Source organism: Centroberyx affinis, unplaced genomic scaffold (assembly GCF_046629955.1).
Source record: "Centroberyx affinis isolate AG114_WGS23_722 - 3 ecotype Tasmania unplaced genomic scaffold, CSIRO-AGI_Caff_v1 ptg003070l_1, whole genome shotgun sequence".
NCBI lineage: Eukaryota > Metazoa > Chordata > Actinopteri > Beryciformes > Berycidae > Centroberyx > Centroberyx affinis.
The window spans coordinates 133,845-161,003 of NW_027281155.1; the positions used below are offsets into that span (position 1 = coordinate 133,845).

The 27,159-nt window shown below is 43.6% G+C and overlaps 1 protein-coding gene across 1 annotated transcript in view; it reads left to right on the forward strand.

Annotated features, from left to right (window-relative positions):
- ctnnd2b (catenin (cadherin-associated protein), delta 2b) overlaps positions 1-24,157 on the forward strand; it is a 117,112-nt gene extending 92,955 nt beyond the window's left edge. The window contains exons 14-23 of the mRNA XM_071537575.1: positions 3,975-4,092; positions 5,385-5,567; positions 10,296-10,469; positions 11,607-11,757; positions 14,399-14,660; positions 16,996-17,080; positions 18,082-18,208; positions 20,802-20,930; positions 22,121-22,197; positions 23,894-24,157. Coding sequence (XP_071393676.1) covers positions 3,975-4,092; positions 5,385-5,567; positions 10,296-10,469; positions 11,607-11,757; positions 14,399-14,660; positions 16,996-17,080; positions 18,082-18,208; positions 20,802-20,930; positions 22,121-22,197; positions 23,894-24,157 — 1,570 coding nt within the window. The remainder of the gene's footprint in view (positions 1-3,974; positions 4,093-5,384; positions 5,568-10,295; positions 10,470-11,606; positions 11,758-14,398; positions 14,661-16,995; positions 17,081-18,081; positions 18,209-20,801; positions 20,931-22,120; positions 22,198-23,893) is intronic.
- Positions 24,158-27,159: the final 3,002 nt, after the last annotated feature.

Below are 27,159 nucleotides of genomic sequence, written 5' to 3' on the forward strand. Positions count from 1 at the left end.
TTCCTTGTTTTTTTGTCTCCATCTTTGGTGCTAAGCAGTCATTTTTTGCACTGCACTATCCACAGATCACCTGTCAATCAAACAGTGTGGGCGGAGCTTGGATTTTCTCTTGATGAAGTTTGAGTTTCTCTTTTCTTTGTCTCTTCAGCCACAGTGGCTATCGCGGCTCACGCTAACTACCCAGTTCTTCTTCTTCTTCTTCTGTTTATTCCGAACAAACCGGAAAACATAAAACGCATCACTTCCTGTGCGGCAGAGGATTTTTTTACCCAGGGAAAGAGCTACCAGACACCGGGTGTTTAGAACAAGACAATGGAAAAGCTTTCATGAACTGTGGTATATAGGTTGAATCCAAAATTGTGTCACAGCAATTGAATTCAGCGCACGTAATTTCAATTCAGTTGTCTAGTGGCACAGGTTCCAGCCCATAGAAACACAGAGGAGCCCAGCAGAAGCCAGCTAAGGATTATAGAATTAAAGCGAGAGAGAGAGAGAGAGAGAGAGAGAGAGAGAGAGAGAATCGCTCCCCTGTTGATACTAAAACAGTGGCATTTTTTGTCTGTTTTTTTTTTCTCCGCAGCAGCACACTGTGGATTAATCAAATTCTGCTCTATTTTAAAGCCCCCCCTTGTAGACACTTAACCTTTTTTTTTTTCCAGCAGTGTGGTTTTTTCTTGTTATTTTGCTTCTTCACACTAAAAGATTATAATCAGAGATAATCTGCAGCCCTGTTGCCTTTGCAAGTGAACGCTTCAAAGGGATTAATTATGCCAAATTGACTGAAGTTAATTGAATTGAATCCATTAACAGGTAATTGCCAAAATAAAAGAAATATGAGAGGGAAGGAGGGATATAAAGTGGATTGAAAGTAGCGTTCAGACGGTTTCTTTTTTTTTTTTGGCAGCTAGCTGTGTGTGTTCTTAGTAAATACAGCACAGACAAACCAAAGACATCGCTCAATGCACTGGCTCTGTGTGTGTGTGTGTGTGTGTGTGTGTGTGTGTGTGTGTATGTACATTGACCTTTCTCTCTGCCACTATGTAGTTATCAGGCCTGATAAAGGGAGATATTGGAAGTGTTTTCTGGCACTTTTTCTCCTGGGTAACCCTCAACTACTCAATACACACACACACACACACACACACACACACACACACACACACACACCGTGATAGATTGATGGCTCAAGGTAAACAAAAGCCAGGGGAGATCCAGCCTGGGACACAAGCAGCCCATTAACCACCTGGAAAATGTGAGCTGTTATTTGGCTGCATAATTAAAACATGATGCTTGTATAATTTAATAGAAACAAGACGCTCTGATGGGGGTCAAAAAAACAAACAATTTCATTACTAATAAATGTCACTCCTCTTCTGCTGCTATCATGTTTTGTATTGAAGTACATCCAGTGGTTTTTGTTGCATTTAAGGTAGCAGCTCTGTTGAATCTTTAATAGACTTGGGTCAACCCAGATAGAGACAGAGGTGTTTGACTTGAATTCTGACATTTAACAGGCTATTTTTTTTGTTTTGTTTACATAAATATGCATGTGGTATTTTATAGATGCATACAAAACAAAGTCATCAAGTCACTCCTTTCTGTTTCCGGTCACATTTCCCAGTTAATTACATCTTTGGGGCTTTAAATGTTCCTAAAAAAAAAACTGGTTAACAAGCAAATAAGACCTGAAAATGAAAGTTCAGGCAAAGAACAATTTGAAGCGGGAAGCGTGAGATTTAGATGATAATGGTAATGCTCAATTTCAATTATCGCTTAAATCAGCTGAAGGGTATTGGCTCTTCAGTGTGTTTTTCATCCTGGCATGTTCCTTAATTGAATTCATTTGGGAGTGCTCTGTTGCTTGAATCACTCACTTTAGTTTTTGTTGGTATTCACTTGTTAAGCACTTTTCTGCATAAACAAGTTATACGGAAGCTAAACATTGAGAAATGGCTCATTTCTAAAATTACAATTCGGAAAAACCTCAAAATCAGTTCTCTTAACCCAGCATTGGGATTCTAACCCATGTTTTGCAAGTACAATCCTCATATTAAGATTGCAAATCGCCATTTATGCCTTCAATTCCCATTCAACATTAAAGTTTGTGTAATTACAGATTATTTGATTACATTCTAACTTTTCGATTTTGTGTCTCCGGCTGTAAAAAACACTTCAGGACATAGAGAGATGTTGATTAATTTCATATTCCGACTCATTGACATTGGAACAGAAATTCCAAAAACCAAAATTGGCCCTTTAGTGTGAAAAACATCCAAAACTTCATTTCTGTGTTCATCCTGTTATAGTTAATATTCTATATTGGCAAGGCAAAGCAAGGCTAGGCAGCTTTATTTGTATAGCACATTTCATACACTGAGGCAATTCAAAGTGCTTTACAGAGTAATAAAAATACAGTAACGGTAAAAGATTTACAATTAAAAAGTGCAAAAGTATAGACAAGAGATACAAAAGATAAAAGACTTAAAAAGTGCAGGCTAAAAGTCTAAAATCGAGTCTAATTAAGTTTTGCTTGTGGCAGAGAGTTTATTGCCAAAACTCACACACTCCAGAGCTGTAAATCTTAAGGCATGTGTGCATTTAGAGACATAAATGGAGATTTGTAATTATAACTTGAGGATTGTGCTCGCAAAACTAGGGATTAGTTGTTCACCCAATGCTGCTACAAGGTTCTACATGTAGATTTTTAAATATCAATATATCATTGTCACATGACTTTTCCATCGGCCTTTCACTCCTTCCACCATCTGCCATTGCCGGAAACTCTGAAATCTTAAGCTTTTGTGCCGTAAAGCAATCCAGCAGATTTCCCTCCAAATCCGACCCGGTGGTACACAATGTAGAATGCGGTGTAGAGTGTTGTTTGTTTATGGTAATTATTCTTCCGTTTCAAAATGAATGTGGTAGTGTGGTTTCATTGATGATTAAAGAGCAAATTAAACCCCAAACCCAAATCTGTGGTGAAGCCTGACATCTAATGGTGAAAAGTAGGGCACTGAACTCATCTGCTATTGGCTGGTCTTTGTGCCAGTTGATGTCACCTCCTATAGAGTACAACTGGTGGTGACATCACCAGCCAATAGCAGATGGCCAGTTCAGTGCCCTACTTTTCACCATTAAGTGTCAGGCTTCACCACAGATTTGGGTTTGGGGTTTAGTTACTCTTTAAACTTTTTGCCTTGATACAGGAACATATATTGTTAGTCCCGCCCTCCTCCCTCTCAATTGGTCATTTAGGCATGCACACACAGGGTCACAGATAGGTAGATAATGTATGATATATGCTATTTCATTATTTGAATGTGAAAAAAGTTTCATATTGCAGCTTCATAGTGCTACACATAGCAGATTTGCCCGCTAAGCCGGTTTGAAACGGTGCAGATTGTTATTGAGGACTAGGGAAGGGACTTGATAAACGAATGGGACTAATGGTGTTTTGGCAGCTTGGTGCCATTTCTCACTGACACTGAGGGCATGGGCATCTTCTGGCCATCTTTAATAGCCTGACATTTAAAGGGCATCACAGCCAGCCAGTCTCTCTCTCTCTTTCTCTCTCTCTCTCACACACACACACACAAGCACACATACAGATGCTGTACACACACGTCACACATGTACACACACGTATGGCACCTGCGTTACTGCGCTGATGCACACACAGTAGGGCACTCACACACACACATACACATGCACATGGGAGATACACAGGCATGGAATTATGGGGAGATTTAAGATGTGTACTACTGTTCAGTGGGCAGTGTGTGAGTGTGTGTGTGTGTGTGTACATGTTTTCTGGCTTGCTGCAGCTAAGATATTCTGAAACTGTGCTGCATGTTCCGCTTTCCATTGAAACGTTGATTGATGAAGTGTTTTTGTACTGTGTGTGTGTGTGTGTGTGTGTGTGTGTGTGTGTGTGTGTGTGTGTGTGTGTGTGTGTGTGTGTGTGTGTGTAACAGGAATGTGAGCTCCGCCGGTGAGGAGGCACGGAGGAGGATGAGGGAGTGCGAGGGCCTGACGGACGCCCTGCTCTACGTCATCCAGACCGCACTGGGGAGCAGCGAGATTGACAGCAAGGTAACATACACACACACACACACACACACACACACATACACACAACCAATCCCTATACAGACTCCCTGTCTCTCTCTGATACACAAACTCTCTCATGCATGCAGAAAAACACCAAATCATACATGCAGAAAAACACAGAAGCACACACACACACACAGTATTTTAGATGAGCTGTGTGTAAGGTCCCGTGTGTGTGTGTGTGTGTGTGTGTGTGTGACTTGGTGAGTAAGAATTCACAGATACTGTAAGTGCTCATTTTTGCATTGTAAACACGTGTCTCATGATGTTTACTATATATAGAGTATCATTAACATATATTTGCATGTATTATATGCAGTTTTATCTGTGCCTTTGCACACTGTATACATGCATATTAATGAGTACAAGCTATCTGCCTGTGGTCTGTGTGTAAATGTCCGAGGGTTTCGCAAGGCACAAATGACACACTGTAAAAAATGACAAGTGATTTTATCATGGAACCAGACTTATCAAGCTCATTTCAGAATATTTTAGTCAAATTATCTCACTGCACCAGCAGATATATATTCTTTCAAGAAATCATCACAAAACAATGAATATAATCTGGACACAACACACAACAATTAAATGTCTTGAAGTTGTATTATTGTGAAAAATAACTAATTTGGCCATAAATATCCTGAAATATGTTTAATAAGTCAGGATATAATATTAAATCCCTTCCCATGTGTGTCATTTTTTACAGTGCATCGTATATAACTCAGCCCAGGTGGTTGATGCCGCAGAAACATCAATGAGTGTGTGTGTGTTTGTATGTGCGTGCTTTTATGCATGTGCTTGTGATGTGTATGTGTATTCATGTGCGCATCCATGTGTGTGTTTGGTGTGTGTGTGTGTGTGTGTGTGTGTGTGTGTTGAGCTGTGTTGTCAGTGTGTGTGTTGGTGTGTTGAGTGGAGGCTGTTCACAAGGAGGTGCGGAGCTTTTAATCCGCAGAAATCCTTCACAAGATCAAAGTCCGAGGCTGTTGTCTGCATGGCCACTCGCAACAGTGGGATTTGTGTGTGTGTGTGTGTGTGTGTGTGTGTGTGTGTGTGTCTACATTCTGTATGCATGTACCTTTGTATATATGCGTGCCCATGTGTATATGCGTGTATGTGTGTGTATGTATATGTGTGTGTAGGTGTGTATGTGCTTAACTGTCTGTGTTTGTATCTGTGGTTATGGCACTTCATATCTCTCTGTCTCTTTTTTCTTTCCCTCCCTTCCTTTCTTTCTTTCTTTCTTTCTTTCTCTCTCTCTCTCGGCCCATCAGACCATAGAGAACTGTGTGTGCATCCTGAGGAACCTGTCGTACCGTCTGGCTGCAGAGACGTCCCACAGCCAGCAGGGGGGGTCGGAGGAGCTGGACGGCCTGCTGTGCGACGCCGGCGGGAAGGAGGCCGAGAGCTCAGGATGCTGGGGCAAGAAGAAGAAGAAGAAGAAGGGACACGACCAGGTGGGTCTTTTTCTCTTTCACTCCTTATTTGTTTTGTTTCTTTCTTCTTTCTTTCATTCTGTCCTTTCTTTTCTTTTTCTCGCTGTCCTCTCTTTCTCCTCTCTTTTCAAATTTCCTTGTCTTTCCTTCTCTTACTTTCTTTCCTTCTGTCTTTTTCTGTGTACCTCTGTCCCGTCTTTGTATTCTCTTCAACTTTCTTTCTTTCTTTCTTTCTATCTTTATTTAAACTTTTCTAGAGGCCGTTAACTCCACAGTTGGTGGATTCATTTGCTAACAGGCCTGCTAAGCACATTGAGTCTGTGATCCATCGGGACCAGTGTTGTTCAATTAGCTTCTGATGCGGGACATGCTGGATCTTTCTGGACCCTGTATTTTGGACTGTGGCACCATCTCCCTGGATCAGGAGAAGGTCTTTGACGAGTCCCGGGATCTGCCAGAACTCCAATGTTAGGCTTGCTTTATCCCTCGGCCACAGAACCACTGCTGTGTTTTCTGAGGAGGGCGTTGCGGGGGGAAGGTGCAGCTGAAGACTGAGTAGGCCAGTTTTTCTATCTGCCTATGCAGATGACCTGGTTGTCCTAGTTAGGAATAAGCAGGACATTGGGGAAGTGGATCTATATGAGGGCTTCTTCTGCCAAGGTAAACCGGGGGGAAAGTGAGGCTCTGCAGTGTGGGACTTGGAGGAGGGGGCTCTCCTCCACAGCCACCAGGTGGTCTAGAGGCTATCAAAGTGGAAGTGGCTGCTTTCTCAGCTCTTGTATAGGGGCAGGGTGCCGATTGTTGTTGGCTTCGTCCCGGTTGCATCGCCTGTCTGTACTAATCCCTGCTAGCGTTTTTTCTGACGGAGATCCAGAAGAAGCTGGTGGACTTCTTTTGGTCAGGACATCATTTGCTACGATCTGCTCTATTGCTCTCCTTTATCTGCCTGTCCAGGAGGGGGATCAGGGATCATGGAGAGCAAGGGTGGCAGTTAGCTCAGAAACTATTAATTCTGTTGGAGAGAACCAGTGTGTGCACTGCTGAGGGTTTAGGGCTGGACCATCAGTTTTTGCTGATGAAGCTGGATGCGCTGAACACTGCAGGTCTCTCAGGACTCTACACATCTGTCCTAAGGGCTTGGCAGCTGCTGAGGCGTGCACATGTGGAGCGGGTCGTGCCTGGACTGTGGGTACGGGAGTAACCTCTATTCTATGATCCAGTGTTTCACGCTGGAGTCGATTGGAATATTCTGCCACCCTAAGGTAGCTCCCTATTGGGGGTGGCATCACCGAGCTGGAACATCTGCTATCCCCTGTCACGGGTGGTTGGAAAACACCTCAGACTGGAATGACCTCCCCGAGGCTGCTGGTGGGGTCCATCAGGGAAGTTCTGGGTTTTCTGCCTGGTGATGCCACAGAGGGGGCCGGTCGCCAGGTTCCCTCTACTGAGGGTATCAGGCAGGCAGGGGGTAAAGCCCTGTATGCAGGAACCTCAGGGTCTTGAAGGACACTAGTAAACACTAGTGGCAGGTGGTGCTAAGTGAGGAGGGCACTACAGTGTTTAGGTGGAGAGTCCTGTTCAAGCTGCCACTTGCTTCCTGGCCTTTGGGAGATTGGTGTCTTTTCTGTGGAGTATCAGAAACGGTTGTCCGTGTGTTTTTTCAGTTCCCTTTGTTTCTTTCATTCTTTCTCTCTTTCTTTTTTTCTTTCCAAATAGACCATGGCAGAGACAACTGGTAGCCTCTATCTCACACGAGTGGTATTGTTAGTGCTGTCTCTCTCCCTTTCTCATCTTCTCTCTCATCTCACAAAAAAATATATCTTTTACGTTTAATGAGCACATGAAAATCTGAGTTTACTCACTGAGTGCATTATGCGCTAGAAATTTGTCTTGGTTTGTTTGATGTTGTGACCCTAGTGGTTGGTTTTCCTAACAGATGCCTGTACCAGCAAGCTATGGTTATAATAGGACTGAGAATGGTATTAAGGAAGGCAAACAGAGAGACAGTCGCCATCTTGAGCCTCGGGAACATGTAGCATTTCTCAAATCATGTACTATGGTGCTTTTTCAGTACTGGGAAACCCATGGTGCACTGATAAGAAAGGTGTATAGAGCATCTAGTCTGTAAATATGTTATGTTTTTGTGAGATAAATACCCACTATCCGCTAAAAAATCCCATAATTTGTTTTCATTATTACAGTTGTATTGTCAATCATTTGTATGAGTGGGTGTCACTTTTTTCCAAATGGAGGATATCTCATTTTGGAATGAAAGTCTGCATTGTCATCCTGTCTCCAGCTCAGAAGTACTCCCTCAATGCATCCCTGCTTCACACTATCTGAAGTCTCAAATGAATATTTATGAATATACTGCGTTTTTCTTTGATATTCATGATCTTTGAGCCCGAGTTGTTTACTACGTCAACTATTGACGTCTTCCTACCACCACGATTATTTAGGAGCACGTCTGCAGACTAAGATGACTCACAACTATATCAAACAGGGCTGGATGATGTGACACGAATATGCCCTTCTTTAATGTTTTTGTGTATGTTCTCAACAAAATACTGGGTTTGTTGAAAGGTGATGCAACATGTTGATATAGCAGCACATCTCTAACACATGCTGCATTAGCCTACATATTACTGGTGTCAGATAAAAACCTCACCCTTACAGATTTGGTGATTATTACGTTTATTTCTTAAACTGAGGGATGCATGATCTTCTGTGGGTTGAGAAAATGATATGACCCGGGCCTATCAAATGCTTTCATTGTTTGATGTGAAACATTTATGGTCAACAATCAGAAGATGTTTTTTTTTAACTCCTGAAATGTGGATATTTTGGAGATGTAAGCTGCAGAATCTGGTTTTACTGCCAGATTCCGCTCCGTTTTGAGTTCCTGCGTTTTTGACTACCTGTGCTCCGACTCAAAAGTGCCAAACTGATTTAGTATTCCTCTCTGGCTGTCCCGGGTCTGCCCATCTGTTGCCAACAGGCAGATTCAGTTGGAAACATTTCAGCCTCCGTTTGTTAAAGGACGAGAGAGCTCTTTCAATTTTTGGAATTGGCAGAAACCAAACGGCTGCCTTGAAGTAGGCAGCGACCTCTTCTCATGCTAATAAGCAATCAGCTCCGCATTCTGGTTGGAGTGGCGCGCCTCTTTTTTTGCCGCGACTTCTAGGAAAGCTGTGCGAATTGAAAAGGGAACACTTCCGGTGGATGAGGGCGGGTGAATTGCTCATTAGCCCTGCATGCTTTTTTATTTATTTATTTTTTTCATTTCTAGCAAAGCAACATGGAGATTTTCATTTAGGATGAATATCAGGCAAGAAGAGTAGAGGGAGAAAGGAGATGGTAGTGATGAGCCGAGCCTTTTACTTCCATTTGCTCGAGCTTTGTGTGTGAGAACCAGCGAGACGAGGGATCTCAAAACTAACCCTGGGATCAGCTTGTAAAGGGACGAATCATAACCTCTCCATAATCATAATACATACACCCCTCTCTCTCTCTAGCTCTCTCTCTATCTGCCTCTCTCCACTCCAGTGCAGCTGTGGGTGATTACCACGGAGTAGTGATTGGGGACTTGGTTTGGAGAGGGCAAAACTCAACAAAACTATCAACTGTGGGGCAATTAGAGGAGAGAAAGGGAGAAAACGGGAGAGGAGAGGAAAGAGGGAGGCAGAGAGGAGGGGGAGGGAGGAAAGGAGAGAGGAGAAGGGATGAGAGGAGAGACGAGGAGCGGAGAGAGGACGGGGGAGAGAGGATGCAAGGAGAGGAGAGGGGAAGGGAGGAGATGAGAAGGGAGAAGAGGAGAGAGGACAGGAGGAGGAGAGAGGAGAGGAGAATAGAGGAAAGGGATGCTGGGAGAGATATAAGAGGAGAAGAGAGGAAGTTTAGGAAAAGAGGTTGAGAGAGGAGAGGAAGTAGTGGAATAATTAGGTCAAAGGCAGGCAGAGGAGCAAAGGAAGACGGGGAATGGAGTGGGAAAAAAAGAGGGATAGAAGAGTGCGTTTTCTAATGCAGCGTCTTGCCAATAACTGCCTAACTGATGTCATCTCGGGTTACGTCATTACAGATGGGGAGTCGGCTGGGAGAGGAGGAGGGGGGGGAGGATAAACTGTGATAGTACCATGCAAAACAAATGAGTCTGTGTGTGCTTTGAAATTTGAAAATGCTTATTTTTTCAAGTATTCAATAATTCATTGGATTTAGACCCTAAAATTTAAAAAAGCCAAATAACTTCTGCAGCGGGTTTTCCATTCCCTTTCATCCTCCCCGACTACAGTGCAATCATAATGTAAGAAAAGTCGAAAAAGAAATATTTCTGTGTTCCTGTCTCTTAATCTTTTGATCTGTAATTCAAAGTGGAAATCTTTATCATTTTTTTTTTTACCTCAGTGGAAGCTTATAGGCCTTTCCCAGAGGCTGCACTCAAAAAACTTTATCGCAAATTTATTATAGACTTTCCCCTTTACGTATATGTGTATATATTTTCTCCAATGGTCTTGCTTGGTCCCAAGGTCATGAAACTTTTCTACATGTGGGAGAAAATTTCAGTTCAATTATGGAGGGAGAAAAAACAAAATAGGGCGATATGATAGCTCTGTTGAATGCCATGTTTATTCTCAAGAAAAATCACACCCTCTCTCTTGCCCGAGGGGACAGCGTTGCCCCCCCCCCACCCCGCCTCACACAGAATTCACAACGGCCCCGTCTTACTCGCGATTCTTCCCTCTCCTCCCGCAGTGGGACGGCGTCGGCCCGTTCCCGGACTCGGCGGAGCCCCCGAAAGGCATCCAGATGCTGTGGCACCCCACCATCGTCAAGCCCTACCTCACCCTGCTGTCTGAGTGCTCCAACCCAGACACCCTGGAGGGAGCAGCTGGGGCTCTGCAGAACCTGGCCGCTGGCAGCTGGAAGGTAATAACTCACCGCCGTGGCTGTCTCGCAAGTGATCACAGTGGCATCTGCGGGAGCGTATTGAAATTCTAATGGGCCGGCCATAAAGTGAGTTTTTTGAAGCGCTGAGAAACCTCAGTGCTTGGCCGAGGAAAAGACTTTGGTATTGATCAACAACCCTATCAACATATATTCTGGTCATTTTGTGCTGTGGGGCAGTAAAAATCTTCCTAATCATTGCCTCTTTATATAAGCACAATGCATTAAAGATTATGAATACAGTTTAATATCATCTTAAATGCAGTGTTAGAGGTGTTAAAAATGTTGAGATTTCTTGGAGCATGTGAGAAATGGTTCAAACTGGTATTAAAAGTCTTAGTTTGATCAAAGTTGCAGGCACCCTGTGCTTGGAGGATTGCTTTATGATGTAATCTGATAGTATGCTGGGGTTCGTCGGTTCCTAAAAAGGCAGAACCCGGCCGCTGGCAGCTGTCCATTCATCATGTCTACATCAATATCAATCGAACTGAATCACTGAAAAATAACAGCTTGCGATACACAGCTTCACAAATAAGCACAGTGAAGAGGTAAGCCTGGACAAGTCCCGTTGAGAGGCAGTTTCTCTTTTACAAGGGAGGCCAGGCCAAGAGGCAGCACTGATGATACACAACTTTTTAAACACAAACATAAAACAATGAAATGTTAAAACATGACATAAAAATAAAACCTACCAAGTAACACATGGCGTAGTATGATAAAACTGCTTTCAGTGACAATGCCCATTCATTTCCTTTTAAAATCAGCCAATGACAAGAGTGACTCAAGTTTCTGCAGCTCATCCCAGGCCCATGGACCAAAATAAGACAAACTCTTCTTGGCACCTTCTGCACCAACACTATAGAGCCAGGTATTTTGATCTAAGACTGTGCCTTAGAAATTTAGAGGTCATACACAGTACATAGGCGATTTGTCAAGGACGTGACGTACCCTATATTGGATGACGATGACACATACAGACATCATGACGCAGAATAAAGTCATCGGATGGAGGAGTCGCCCATAAGATAAGAGACTCAATCACAAGAACGATCAGAACGCATCTCTGACCCTCTCTCTCTCTCTCTCTGCCTCCGTCGCTCCCTCTCTCCTGCCCTCCAGTGGTCGGTGTATATCCGGGCGGCGGTGCGCAAGGAGAAGGGCCTGCCCATCCTGGTGGAGCTGCTGAGGATAGACAACGACAGGGTGGTGTGCGCCGTGGCCACCGCCCTGAGAAACATGGCCCTGGACGTCAGGAACAAGGAGCTCATCGGTGAGTGCAACCATGACGTGACACTAAATGACTTTTACTAAAGTTTTTTTTACAGTGCAGAGTGATAGCAAGTTAGGATAGTAGGTTGCTTCATTCCTTGGATCAGATATTGGATGATGAACTTATTTTTTCCTTTAGCTGACTTTACCCTTAGATTTCCCCTTAAATAGCTTCAAAGTTAGAAGAAAAATGTTTTCCTAACTGTACAACAACATCACATCCATGTTCTGTATCTGCTCATTCCAACTCTTTCTTGAAGCTCTAGCTGCTTATATTGAATTAAATATTCAAATACAAGACGCCATGTTTTTATGGCTGCACCATTACATCAATCTAGATGTTTGTGCATCATTTTATACACATTTCCCTGTATGTAGCATGACATTTTTGGTGTCTTTGGCAAACTTGCTATCTTGACTAGAATTTTAAATAAAGTTCTGTGGGTTTGAACAAAGCTTGGCTGTGCAACCTGCGTTTTAAATGATGGACCCAGTGGCGGGAGCGGCAGGGAGGAAGATGTTAATAAGTAATTTAATCTAGCATTGACATAAAATGTTATTTTTCTTGAAACAAGTGAAAAAATCTGGCATTGCGGTGTGATACCTTAATTTGTTTCCAATGCAAATCAACTTTCTTGATATTAATGGAATGATCTGCTTTTCTCTGCCTTGTTTCAAAATATTGGCACTGGAAATGAGTGCAATTATCTCGCCCCATTGGCAGGATTTGTCACTTGCTTTAATGCTGAAGCTAAATGACTTCAGGTGAGCATGTTTTGCAGGTTAGTGTTTTGGAATAAAACTCTTAATATGTGCGATTTGTTGGATTTGAGAGGAGGGTTTGTGGATTTATTTTTCATGAAAAAAATCAGGAGAGAAAAGCTTTTAGAATATTTCTCTCTCTGTATGCAGATAGTATTGTTGGCTGAAGGCTGTGGCAAGGCGTTGTCTAGCTTGATTTTCCTTAGGAGACCACTGTAAGACTAGTGATGTCTGCAATAAACTCTGCTTTTCTGCCAGTCCCCATAGCAACAACCGCCTGCCTCCTTCCTCTGAGTCTGTCTGAGACTTGAGGCTCCGAGCTAAGCGGCGTGCGCGTGTGTGTGTGTGTGTTGTGTGATTGTGCGTGTGTATGCTGTGTGTGTGCGTGCACACGTATGTGGGAGTATGTATGTGTCAGCGCTGTATCACGCCGCCACGGGGCACGCATGTATTTTTTGACGGGACATAGTGTCTCACCCTCAGTTCTGTCCTGTTAACATGATGAAACTGTGTTAGATACAATACATCATGTAGCTGTGTCCTCAGAGCTTTCAACAATACAAATACTCTACAGGCCGGGGCGGTGAGTAAGGAGCCAACTCGTGTTTTACTGTTGCAATATTAGAAACTTGACTGAGAGCTTCTCTTGCAGTGGCTGTGTTTACATGTGACTATCGGCAGTACTGCGAGTAAGGCAATTAAGCCGCTTACGATTCCATAATTTGACATCTCCCCATAATAATCGCATTTACATGAGTAATGCACTTATTTCGATTATCCGGAGAGAATTGTGGGAATCTCAGGTTTTATTGCTAAAATAATTCATTTCATCAGGGAGGTTGAAGTGAGGGAATGTGTGTGGGTTAGAGCCAATTGTCTAGTTTTGCTTTTTTTGCTCTGCAGTCTGCAGCCTTCAGTGCTTTCCAATGGACACAAACTTATTCAGTTTTACCAAAGAATTCCACCTCTTTAAGTTTATCTGACACTAAAACTGTCACTAAAAACTGCATGATCTCCATTTCTAGAGGAAATGATGCATGTTTCCATTTTACTTTAGTCAAAAGAATGCTACAGCATGTCAGGACTCTGTGGTGGGGGAAAAAAACCACGCTACTTTTTCTGGGGGTTGAACTCGAGCTTGAACTGTGGCGGTGGTGATGACAGTGCCACCCCAGGGTGCTGACCCAATCAGACTCGGGTGGTCAGAGGGCGCGGTGGACAAGATTGCCCGACAGCAATAGCGTGGGTGTCATGGGAAACGTAGTCAGTCAGCGTAAGCCGACTTTACAGGTTTTTTGACCTAAGAAAAGAGCCATTGCTGTAATAGAAGGCAGACTGTGTGCTTATGAAACCACTAACAGGCATACATTACTTAAAATGTAGGCATCAAAAGTCTCTCTCTCTCTCTCTCTCTCTCTCTCTCTCTCCAGTTCATGTCAGTTCATGAATGCAGCATTAACAGTATCGCAAAGCATCTAAATCAGTGGTTCTCAACCTTTTTCATATCAAGGACCCCTAATTTAGTCCACATTAGAGCCACGGACCCCCATTTGAGAGTATTTCTATTATATATGATTTTGTCCAGAATTCCATGACTATCTATATTGCAGGTAGTGAAACTATGATCAAAATAGATTCTTATACCTTCTCTAGTTGTGTTAACTTCTGAAATAAATGAAATAATGCTAAAAATGTAACAATTCATCAATTAGCTGGGGACCCCCAGGAACCCCCTCAAGGACCACTGGTGGTCCCCGGACCCCACGTTGAGAACCACCGATCTAAATTAGTTCAATAAAAATAGTGAAAATAAGACTCTCTCATTCCCCTTTCCACACCCACCACCCACCCCCTGACCCCACCTGTCACCCTTCTCCCAGGTAAGTACGCCATGCGGGACCTGGTGCACCGTTTGCCCGGAGGCAGCAACAACAACAACAGCAGCGGCGGAGGAGGTGGAGGAGGAGGAGGAGGGGTGAACGACAGCGGCCTGGTGGGGAAGACCATGTCGGACGACACCATCACGGCCATCTGCTGCGCGCTGCACGAGGTCATCACCAAGAACATGGAGAACACCAAGGCCCTGAGGGACGCCGGCGGCATCGAGAAGCTCATCGGCATCGCCCGCAGCAAAGGAGACAAGTAGGTGGAGTTTTGACAATATGATATTATGTCATATTGGAAACTGTTTTGACTGATAGCAGAACGGGTATTTAGGAGGGATGGGGCAATATATATCGAAATTCAATATATCGCGATGCAAAAATGTGACAATACGTATCGTGCGGCAGAAAAATGAATAGCGATATTAGCTAGTAATCCCGAATGAGACTGCTTGACCATCACAATTTCACAAACTCTCCATCCAAATGATATTATCTGTGCTTTGTAATGACATTTTTAAATTGTTGTTTACATTCTGGCGAGACAGTGCCATTGCTAGAAAGATTTATAAGGTTCAGAAATAAACATAATTCTGCACAGTCAGAATTTGTTGTCATTTAACTTTAATTTGTTACATCGTATCGTGGTTGTAGAGTAGAGTAGAGAAATCTTTATTATCCCCGCTGGGGCAATTCATTTTGCAGCACACAGTTAAAAAAAAACAAACAAACCATACAGAACATTAAAATTGAGTCTTAAAAAAAACATACGGCTAAAGGAATATAAAAGACATTAAGACATTAAGATTTGGTCCTGAAACACATGTTTGTATCGAATTGTGAACCCCATATCACATATCATGAGATAAGCACCAAATTCCATTTTGGTGCATTTACACAAATTTTCAGCATTGATGAAGATCTATTCAGTGTTTGCTGGGGTTACATTTTACATTTTGTCATTTATGTGATCTTATCCTGAGCGACTTATAGTGAGCACAACGGTAGAATAAGCTGCAATTCCTAAATCACGCCGACATTACACGCAACCGAGAGCGATAGAGGGCAAGGGTCAGAGCCACGGTGCCCTGACAATGTTCCTGTGACCGCAGAACCACAGAAATGTAAGAGCGAAGTGGTAGGAAAAGAAACAGGATAAGAGCTGAGGAGAAAGATAGAAGGGATTCTTCTCAAGAGAGCAAGTAGGGTGAGAAGAAAGGGGAAATCATTCAGTGGGCGACGCTGTTGATGATACCATCATTTTACTGTTTGATACGATGCCAAAGTACCACGATAAGTAGTACCATGCCAGAGAATACTGAAAAGTCCTTGTGGGTAAAAATAGTCTTGTACAAATTTAGTCTGTTCTGTAGTGAGCAGCATCTAATTAAAGGATAGTAAACCTTCCGATGCGATTATTCCTCTAATAAAAGGAAGTAAACATTGTTTTGTTGTGAAAATGTAACCTTCACTATGAATCCTCACTTGATTTTCTCTGTATATTTTAAATTGTTGATAGTATTAATGCTACCAATGCAGCTTGCTGTCATGTAAAGATGATAAATTTGGGTACTTGTGGTAGTTTTGATACTATGATACTTATTCCACAAATAGGTGGAATGGGGCGGGGTGATGCATGGATGGATGGAGGCGTGGAGAGAGAGAGCAATAGGAGAAAGAGAGAGACTGGGGCATAAAGCTAAGGAGGCTTAATTGGTGGAGTAGACAGAGAGGTGTGGCAGGAGGGGGGGGGGGGGGGAGGGGTAAAGGGAGGGAGGGGTCGGACAAATTCATCAGTACAGCGGACAAGTGGCTGGAATAATAGAAAGAGGTGTAGTGTGGGAGGGAACGGGAGGGGGCGGGGCGGAGAGAGATGGAGGGAGGGGAGAGAGAGAGAGAGAGAGAGAGAGAGAGAGGGGTGTGGCAGGATGAGGGAGAGGGGGGCGCTTGTTTTACAGCGGGCCCTCCCAGTGACACACAGCATTTTCATATAACTACCAATTGATATAATACAAGTAATGCGTTTTTAATTTTCGGATTGTTTGGAATCAGTAGAAGAAGAACTGGGCAGTTAGTGCTTACTATCAAATCCAAAAGTTACTTTAGTTTCCTCCAATTCTGTATGCCATACTATGTAAAAGGCTAAAAACTCATATTTGTCATTATTCAAAGCATGAATCCTATATCATTTTCAAACTCATTTTTATCATTATGCAAGGTATTAACACCATAAATAAACACACAAAATGTCATGTGAAGGAATAGGTTTTAATTTCCTGGGCAACAATGAGACCATTAGCTAGCTGACTCTGGAAGATGCAGAATGGAATACTGATCAATCAGTTAATCAATCAACCAAGCAAGCAATTTTAGTAGAGAAAGAGTCATTCTGCATCTTTTTCCCCCTCTTCTTCTTCTTTGGAGCCGTGGAGGAGACTGCTGCTTCACACACCGGTTTACTTCCTCTGTCTCTCATGTCTGCTTCTTCTTTATTCCGTGTCGGGTTTGTCTCGCAGCTCACTGACAAAGGAGAGACAGTAATGCCCTATACTGTATGCCTTATTTTTTTCCCCTCCTCTCTGTTGAATTCCCAGACACACTCCCAAGGTGGTGAAAGCAGCGTCTCAGGTCCTGAACAGCATGTGGCAGTACAGAGACCTCCGCAGCCTCTACAAAAAGGTATTTCTTTTTTTTTCTTTTTTTTTACAGTCGGACCATATAAACACTGGAAATGTCATTCAGCTCGGTGTCAGTTTCAGTAAGTATTGCAGAGACACGGGAAGCTGAGTAATAACAAGTGGTGGCATTGCATAGCATGTAAAAAATGTGTGTTATTCCCAGGGCTGTATGCCAAACCACTGAGTCTCTCCTCTCCTCACCTTTTTTTTCCCCCCTCATCTCTCCTTTCCTTTCATCTCTTCCCCCTCTCTTCTCCTCACCTCGCTTGACTCCTTTCCTTTCCATTCCATCGCTTTGCTCTCTTTCTCTTTTCCTCGTCCGTTCCTTTTTTCCGACTCCTTTCCTCTCGTCTCGTCATCTCATCTTACCTTGCCTGCTTTCCTTCCTTGTCCTTTCCTCCTTTCCTTTCATTCCATTCTTTTCATGTCCTTTCCTTTCATTTCCTTGTCTCATCTCCTCTCCTCTCCTCCCTTCTCCTTTCCTTTCCTGTCCTCATCTTGTCTCCTCTCTTTTCATTTCCTTTCCTTTTCTTTCCTGTCCTCATCTTGTCTCCTCTCCTCTCCTCTCCCCTCCTCTCCTCTCACCTCCCTCCCCTTTTCTGCTCCTCTCCTCTCCTCCTCTCCCCTCCTCTCCTCTCCCCTCCCTCCCCTTTTCTGCTCCTCTCCTCTCCCCTCCCCTCCTCTCTTCTCCTCCTCTCCTCTCCCCTCTCCTCCTCTCCTCTCCCCTCCCCTCTTCTCCTCCTCTCCTCTCCTCTCCCCTCTCTTCTCCTCCTCTCCCCTCTCCTCCTCTCTTCTCCTCCTCTCCTCTCCCCTCTTCTCCTCCTCTCCTCTCCCTGCCGTCATCTCTTCCCCTCCTCTCTTCTCCTCTCCTCTCCCCTCCCCTCTTCTCCTCCCCTCCTCTCCTCCTCTCCTCTCCTCTCCTCTCCACTCCCCTCCCCTCTTCTCCTCTCCTCTCCCCTCTTCTCCTCCTCTCCTCTCCTCTCCCCTCCTCTCCTCCTCCAGGACGGATACTCCCAGTACCATTTTGTCGGCTCCTCCTCCACGATAGAGAGGGATCGACAGCGTCCTTACTCCTCCTCTCGCACTCCGTCCATCTCCCCCGTACGGACCTCGCCTAACAATCGATCAGGTGAGTCCTCCCTCCTGTCTTCCCTTTTGTCCTCTATCACTCTCTCCATCAATACAGTCCGGTCCGACAGCGGCATAGCTCCAATATAGCCGGTGTCTGCTTTAACCTTCACGCTCCGGCAGCTAGCGACAAATCATTCCGCTGTCGGATGAAAACCTTGTGCCTCCTAAAACAAAGTTGGTGCCAAAGCAGTTTTGTAAGCAGGGTTTGACCGATATGAGTCTCCCAAGGCCGATGCCGACATGGGAGTTTCTCGATTGAAGCCGCTTATATTTTGTGCCTGTGTTCAATATCTTTAAATTTGGCCATGTGCATGCCAAAGATTTAAAAAACAGTAACAAGTATTCAACGTTTTCCCCCCAGAAATTCATTCTTGGCTGGGTGGAAATGCCTCTGAAACAGACAATAGGACACTAAAACTCTCTCAAAACCCAGGATTTTAATGATAATAGGCTAATAGTAATAATAACAAAACACAATTCATGCATACTTATGTGGTATCCAATCAGAATGTCACATTGGAATCAAAGGTCTTTCCATAGACAACCAGTGTAGTATCAATTTTACAATAAATATATAATCAATCAAACTACATCATATCCATTATATTGGACGACACTGACTGGCTGATTTTTAATAAAAGCCAGATATATCAGCAAACCAATATATCATTCTAACCCTATTTGAAATGATATAAAAGGGATTTGAATGGGTTTCAAGGCCCCACATACATGTAAAATTCATTCATGACAAAACTGAAAAACACCACAATCGGAGATACAAGGTTTCCAACTAACAGCGTCGAACTGTAAAACCACTGTAGTTAGTTACCGAGCTAACTTCGCATCCGTGTTGCGTTTCCTTCCACAGGTCACAAGAGCGTGTAAGCGCTCACAGAGAGTACATCGGGCCGTTTGTTTCATTTGAATCGCTGTGGGGGAAATACAGACATTTCACACGCAAAAGCCGTCACCGTCATTTATGCGTACATTCCCGTCACAGCTATTTTACCAATCAGCCGCGAATGGAGAATAACAAGGCTGTGTAGGTGTTGATATCCGACACATCGGCCTCAGAATAGGCATTCGGAGTAGCGGTAATGAGCGGGTGGATCGACGTTAGCTGTATGATAATGTACAGAGGAACGGGAAAGAGACGCTTGGGGAGACAGATGCAGACAGACGAACAGGCCTCCGTGTGAAAGGCTGTTGATAATGATTCGAGCATTAGAGGAGACTGGAGCTATTGAGCCATATGGCACTGAATCAATAGCCAGGTTTCCCCCAGCAGGGCTAACCAGATCTAACTCATTATCTTTGTCGCTGCCTTCCCCCCCCCCTCCCCACCACCACCACCACCACCACCGAATCCAGCATTTACAGTGTAGCAGCAGAGATGTTTTTGCCAACTCTGTGTGTGTGTGTGTGTGTGTGTGTTTTCTAAGCAAATTGTTAGATTTTGGCCCCGTTGCGTGCAAGCGGCTTCCCAAAGCTTTATTCGTTTTGGGTGAAGAAAGCGGGAACAGACAGAGCGTTAATAGGCCAGTGGGGCAGTGTGGGTGTGGGTGCAGATCAGCCAAGAGTCCAGTCTGTAGATTGTAGAGCAGTACAGGGGTTGGTAAGGTAATATTAGCTTTGTTTCGGGTGAAAGATAGAGAGCGGAGGACGGGAGAGGAAGACAGGTAAAATATGGGGAATAGCCGGTGAATTGCAGATGTACAGTAAAGTCGAGTAAAACGGGAGGCAGCGAGAGAGAGTGGAGAGAAGCCAGACAGAGAGAGAGAGGGAGAGAGAGAGAAAGAGAGAGAGGACAGATGCAGCCAAGAGTAAGGCAGACAGGAGGAGGATGGATGATTCAGTGTTTACCTCTTTGAAATCACACCCCTGCTCAAATAGTAATGGATCGGCGGAGTGTTACACCCACCCACCGAGTCGCAGCACAAACAGCGCCCCGTGCCCCACCGTTTTCACTCGCTTCGGGGTCAGGGGTGAGGGGAAATAATTCATACAGCGATTCATACAGCGGGAGCCTTTGTTGAGGAGAGGCGGGCGGGTTAATGTGATGCGTCTGATGCTCCGACAGGGACGTTTTCGAGTCAAGTCTGGTCTTTACGCTGTAGTTTTACAGCTGTGATTCTCAAGCTTTTTCATATCCAGGACCAATAATTTAGCACACATTAGAGCCACGGACCCCCGTTTGATGAGATCTGAGAATATTTTTATTGTTAGATATGATTTTGTCCAGAATTCCATGACTATCTGTATTGTAGGTAGAGAGATAACAGTGAAACTATGATCAAAACAGTCATTCTTCTGCATTCTCTAATTGTGTTAATTTCTTGTAAATTAAATAATAGTGAGGTTTAATAATTCATAAATTTTCTGTGGACCCCCTGGAACCCCCTCAAGGACCCCTGGTGGTCCCCGGACCCCACGTTGAGAACCACTGGTTTACAGAATGCCACTATAGCATCAATAATCGTGCTTCCTGTGTGACCCGCCTCCTTTCAAATCCAACAAGTTATTGATGATGTATTTGATGATTGATTGCGGATGTTCCCTCTGTGTGTGTGTGTGTGTGTGTGTGTGCGTAGTGAGCGCTCCCGCCTCCCCCAGGGAAATGATGGCGCTGAAGGAGAGGAAGGCGGACTACGAGTCCACTGGCAATGCCAGTTACCATGGCGGCAAGGGCGAGCACACTTCCAGGAAGGACGCCATGGCGGGTAGGAATTCCATGCTGCATACCTACCTTGCACACACACACACACACACACACTGTCTATGACCTCTAACTGCTACTTTCAAGCTCCTATAATGCTCTTGTGTGTGCAGTTGAGTTTATAGCTTTGGAATAAAATGCAGTCAAAGATGATTATAGGCTATACAAAGATACAAAGGTCAAAATATTTTTTTTGTGGAAATGTTATGATATGAACATGAATGCCGTGTTCTGGGTGAAGTCCGCCTGTTGGACATATTGTCCACATCTTATATGATGGATATGACGATGATATTGAATATTGACACAAAATATCAACTATCAGCAGCTTCAATCCAAAAATCACTATCAGCTTTCAAACACTCATAATATTGAAGCACTGAAACTCTGCTGTTCAGGAGAGGGGCAGTTGGTTGAGAGATGCTGAAACTTACACCACAGAAAATATCAATTTTATAAGTCATTTAATGTAATATTTCGTTTTAGGAGGATTTTTTTGTGAAATCAAGTTGCATAATGCAGAACAAACCAAGAACGGGTGGTTTAGGCTGAAAGTCACCCATGGGTTCTCACTCAAGGATGCTGTGCAACCACTGTAATCACTGTAATCACTGTTGTCATTCTTATTCGCATTCATTGGGAAAAGCAGTCAGAGTCTACTTGATAACACCCCTTACAAAAAAAGAATCATGTGAAAACCTACAAAAAAGCACATGAACATTTTGGACACATGTTGGTTTTCACATGTGAACTTGAGAGATTTCCCATTCCCTATGTGAAAATGACCGTTTCACCTGTGAATTGTCTCTTTACATGTGAAATTAAGTTATTAAATATTGCCATATAGTTAATGGTAGGTGAAAATGTGAAAAAACAAAAACAAAAAAAACATCACCTATAAATTGAAATTTCACATCTGAAGTAAAAACTGTCACATGTGATGTCAGAATACAACGTGAACAAAATTGTTCACATACAAAAACCAACATGTGTCCAAAAAGCACATGTGCTCTGAATTCACATGTTGGTTTTCACATGTGACTTCTGTGTAAGGGACTGATGACCTACCCACACTCACCCCTGTGCTTTTACAGTCATATCTGAGTAAATGATTCAGAGTAGGTGCTCATCTGAGGTGTGGGGGTCTTACTTCAGGTCCTGTGAATTTTTCAAGTTCTCTCTCTCTCTCTGCAGGTCAAATCTCCGGTGGGTCTTCAACACTACACAGAGGAGCATACGTGTCCCCTAGTGATGACCTGAAATATAACCAGGTACGACGAGTCCTTTTCTATGTTAAAAATATTCACAACTGTGTCCTGGTGACTGATGTTGTGCCCTCAAAATCTGGTTCAAAACCTTTGTCACATTGTTCCCTCTTTCTTGCCTTTACTTTCTCTGTTCACAGTCCAGCAAAGCAGAAATACCAGAAAATAAATATTAAAAAAATTCCTTTACCTACGACTACTACTAGTTGTCCCCCTAAATACCAACAGAGGAACAGAAATGTAAACCAGGAAAAAAAAATGGCATTTTGGGTCGCAAAAAATTCCTCTGAAAAGCAGGTTAATGATATTCCTTTACATTCTGACTTTGAATTAAGTTTTAGGTGTCAAACTTTCCCTGAGGAATAAGCACCTAGCACATTCAACATTACATGGCAGGGAAAGTTTCTTTCAGTCTCTTGCCCTTTACGTCTCCATCTCTCTTCTGCTATTTAGCAAATGAAGCTGGCTACTGCTTTTAAATGTGCTGACTTGATGAGATAAAACTCCAGTATCTAATTTCTATGTACAAAGCAACAATTTGTGACTCATTCTACAGAGGATGAGACGCCAAACACATAAAAGCGATTTGGCAGTTAGCGCAAAAGCAATTCTGTGCTCAGGAACGAATGCAGAATATTGTGCACTGCTGCCGTTCGGAAAATTTAGATGCACATTTGAAATGAACCAGCAGCAAAGTCATTAAGGTTCCTTCCCCACCCCTCAAACAACAACAACAGTCCTCCTCCTCCTCCTCCCTCCTGAACAGCATTGGGTAAATTCCCACTGATTATTGGCTTCTTTAAGTCATTAGCTCATTGATGTCTATTCTAATTTACTCTCAACTGTGTATCTGGGTGTTTTCCACATGCTGTCACAAAGTCTTCTCTCCTCACGATGACTCATCTCGCCCTTAAGAAAAAGAACTATGGTAATCCTATCATAAATTTTAGATGGGTTCTGTACGAATATCACTGCAAAACTTGTGAATATTATGAGTATATTGTAGTGATACCATAGGAAATACAAAATACCATACAAGTACCAAGTACAAAAATGTCACTATAAACTTACTACAGACACACTGTATAAGTTCCTATAGCATTATTCTATACTATTCTATTCTATTCTATTCTATTCTGCTGTATCTTTCCCAATAGAGTTCTTTCAGGTGAACCATACCCTCTGGCGGCCATATTGGAGGTCCTTAGCTCGCATTTCTAAACTTATGACTTGTCTACTTTCTGTGCTGTTTTTAAACACATCTGATTTGCACTCTAGATAACGCATCTACTAGAGGCTAGCATTAGTAGAGGCTAGTTGTATGTTAACATTTACATCAGCTGCTTTGCTAAATTAGCCCGCTGGCTAGTTAGCTAGCTAACAACGCCAAAAATCAGCTTTTCTTGTGCTTTGGATTCTGGACAGCTAAAGACAAAACAGTTTACTGTGTCAAAAAGTTTACCATATCAGACTATTCACTCATACTGACTAACATTATGGAATTGACCTACAGCCAAACCACATCAGTATTTTTTAGGTAGCCTATGTCTTGTTTACTAGCCTGGTTGTTCTTTATTTAGACGTTATTTGCGTACAGCCACTTCTCTAATGGACCTCCATGATGTTGCCAGATTGTAGGAGACTTGTGATGCAACTGCAAAGCCTTCACACTGTCATAATGTTGTTTTTTTGTTTTTTACAGGTCTCTTCTCAAGGCTTGCCTTCGGAGCCCTACCCTCCCTTCCAGAACCCTCCTCCGCCCGGCGGCGTCAACTACGAGGACCAGGCCTTCTACGAGGACCAGGTCCACGCGGGAGGGCGCCCCCCGCAGGCTGACCTGAACATGCACCTGCAGGGCCTCAAGTCCACCGGCAACTATGTCGACTTCTACTCGGCGTCGCGGCCCTACAGCGAGCTCAACTATGAGACCAGCCACTACCCAGCCTCGCCGGACTCCTGGGTGTAAGAGGAGACGAGGGTAGGGGGAGGAGGAAGAGGGTGGGGGGAGTAGGGGGAGGAGGTGGAGAGGATGGGCAAAGAGTGGGGGAAGGAAAAGAGGAAGGCGAAGGAGGCTTAAAAGTAGAGGAGAGACGATGAAAGGACACTACTTTCCCTCCCCTCCACCCTCCCCGGAAACTCCTGAGTAGCATCGTAGGTAGCAGGGGGGAGAGGAGGGGAGAGCGAAAGAGAAGAGGAGCAAATCAAAAAAGAGACCATGCGCGCTCCTTCCAGAGACGTCTGAGGGAGGAGAGAGAGAGTGGGGAAGGAAGAGGACGGAGGACTGGCCATGCATGTGCATGCACACCACCACCAAAAACCGACAGACACTTTTTTCTGCGACCGCGTTTCAGTTTGCGATCGGCGCGTGCGAGAACGTTCGGCGCGACGGGGAAAGGTGAAAACCTCCCGCGCCTCCCCCAAAAAGGTCTCTGGAGAAAGAACGCGAGAGGTGACGGATATGGGACGGAAGAGTCGGAACGTAGAAGGAAGCCTGAGAGAAAGGAAAAGACGGGAACGGAAATACATGGCGATAGAGAAGGACATTGAAAGAGAGGACAAAGATGAACGGATGGACTCACTGAGAGGTAAGCGTGGAAGGTTTTTGGCGAAGGGATGTCAGACGGTTTGGAGCGCGGACGGAACGGAACGTGTCGGAGGCCGCTCGGCGAAGCGGGCGAGAGGACAGTTGTAAATATGTGGCATAGTAACGTGGCTTTTAGTAATGTGAAGCACAAGAAGCAGAGCTCTAGGACGTAGATGTCTGTCACACAAACTTTTGTTTCTCTATGGCTTCGGCGTGATGTACCCTCCTCTGGGCAAGGAAATGCTTCTGGACTTTGTCATTTGTAACCGTTTCTTTTTTGTTTCGTTTTTTCTTTTATTTTTGTTTCTACTTTTTTAATTCTCAATTCTGGTTGTATAGTATTTGATGTACATTACGGAGATGCATTGTGTACTGTACATTGCACTATTTTCTGTGTAAGGCCTTCGCCTTAGGTCAGCCTCACTTGCTCCGTCAACCCCCCTTCCCCTCCCCACACACACACACAGAGAACAATATCTGCACTCAAACCTTCACTGATCTTCAAAACTCATATCACAGCTACAGACAGATTGCAACACGTTGCTAAACAATGTGAAACAGTGGATATACTGTACAGCGGGCATTGAATGCAGTTGTGAAGCATCGATTCTGCTAGGTCACGGTGCTCCTCTTACTGCCCTAGAGAACGTTTTTTCTTAGCCCGCAGCACGGGATAGCAGACGATACACCTGCCAAAATGGCTCCAGAGAGGCTCGAGCAGTTTGAGGGAACTGGCCCTTTATAGAGTTGGCGGCAGCAAAGCCTTTTCTACAACGTCTCACTCGATCGCTCGTGTCGTCGTGTGCCGTTTTTTTGACGCTAGCTTGGGTTTTTTCGGCGGCCATCGTTCCACATCAACACCGCGAAAAACCCCTCTGTGTTCCCACGAGCCCTTCCTTAGTGTGAACTGTGCTCATTGTTTATTAAAAACCGTGCCAAACGTGGGTTTGCTTCCCCTCGGCTGAAGAGGGCAGGGCAAGGTAGGGGGGGTAAGGGGTCCAAGTTCAGTTGAAGCGTCCATTTCAACTGAACGTCATTGGTTCTAATGATGCCAGTTTGTAAATGCTTTGGTTTTTTTAAACTGTGTTTTACTGGGATGAAAACTGTCTAACTGCACCAGGACTTGGGGAAAAATGAAATAAAAAAAAAAAAAACAATAAAAAAAAAACACACGGAGGGACTGTGATCAGGCGGAGCCTCGCTTCCTCCAAAGTTGTACAAAATTAGTTGATTTCTGTGTTGTAAAATAATCAATGTTTGAAGTACAAAAAAAAATCTTTTTTTTTTCTCAGAGATGGGTGGCAATTCTAAGTTCATGGTAGACAAAACTGTTAATAGAGTACGGATATATATTATATAAATATAAATATATACTTTTTATGTGCAGATGTGGATGTCACTTATAGCAGCAACATTATGGAAAAAGACTTGTAAAAAAAAGAACTACATGTAGGAATTTTGTTCACATTTTATTTTCTGGTCAACACACTAAATTGTCGATTTTGTGTAGTAATGTTGTTGCTATGTGGAGTAGAGTAGACCAGGGCCCAGGGATCCAAGTTGTCACTAACAGTCAACTACTTAACAAGAAAAAAGGTGCTACATCAGTGATAGATATTTCCGATATGTCTGTATTTTAGTGTGCACAAAATGTTTCTTGCCCCTGTATAGATTACCAACAACTGTCAATTATCAACCGTGAGTTCTGATCTTGTCACAGGTAACCATTTTGAATCACAGAACAGAGAAAATGATGTCCTTCACACATGTTTGATCTCCCTAAAAGTGTGTGTCTCATGCATGATAACCCCCCATTCTGATCAATTGGTCTCAGTATGCTAAATAGCAAAAAACTGCACCCACGTATGCATGAGTATATTGTCGTTAGAGTCAATCTGAAACTAAATGGTGCGTTTTTCGTTTCCGTTGGGTTTTTTTTTATGTTTGTTTTTTAAGTGAGAAAGGATAAATTGTAAAAGATGTGACAACAGACCCTGGTCCTCCCTACCCACTGCTGTTTAGAAGTCCTAGAGGTCATCTTCCGATGCTTGAAAAATGAATTATAATGCAATTGTCCCCCACAAAAACACTACTTGTTAGTAAGCATCTGGAAACTGACAACGTATGTCCTTGTGATCCGTAGGCAGAAAACCTGACTATAAGACCTGTATGGAGATATAACGTCGGTAACCTTTTTGTTGCTAGACAAAACGTGTTTTAAAAAGAAAATTGTGAATCTTTCTATTGCCTCAAACAGATTGCAACTGCTCCAAAAATATAAACGGACCATCGAAGAGCCTCTGGTTTTGGGAGTTGTTTGTTGTTGTTCTGTTGCCAAAGACGATTTTTTTTCGGGGTGTTGACTCCCTTTAAAATCTTCAAAG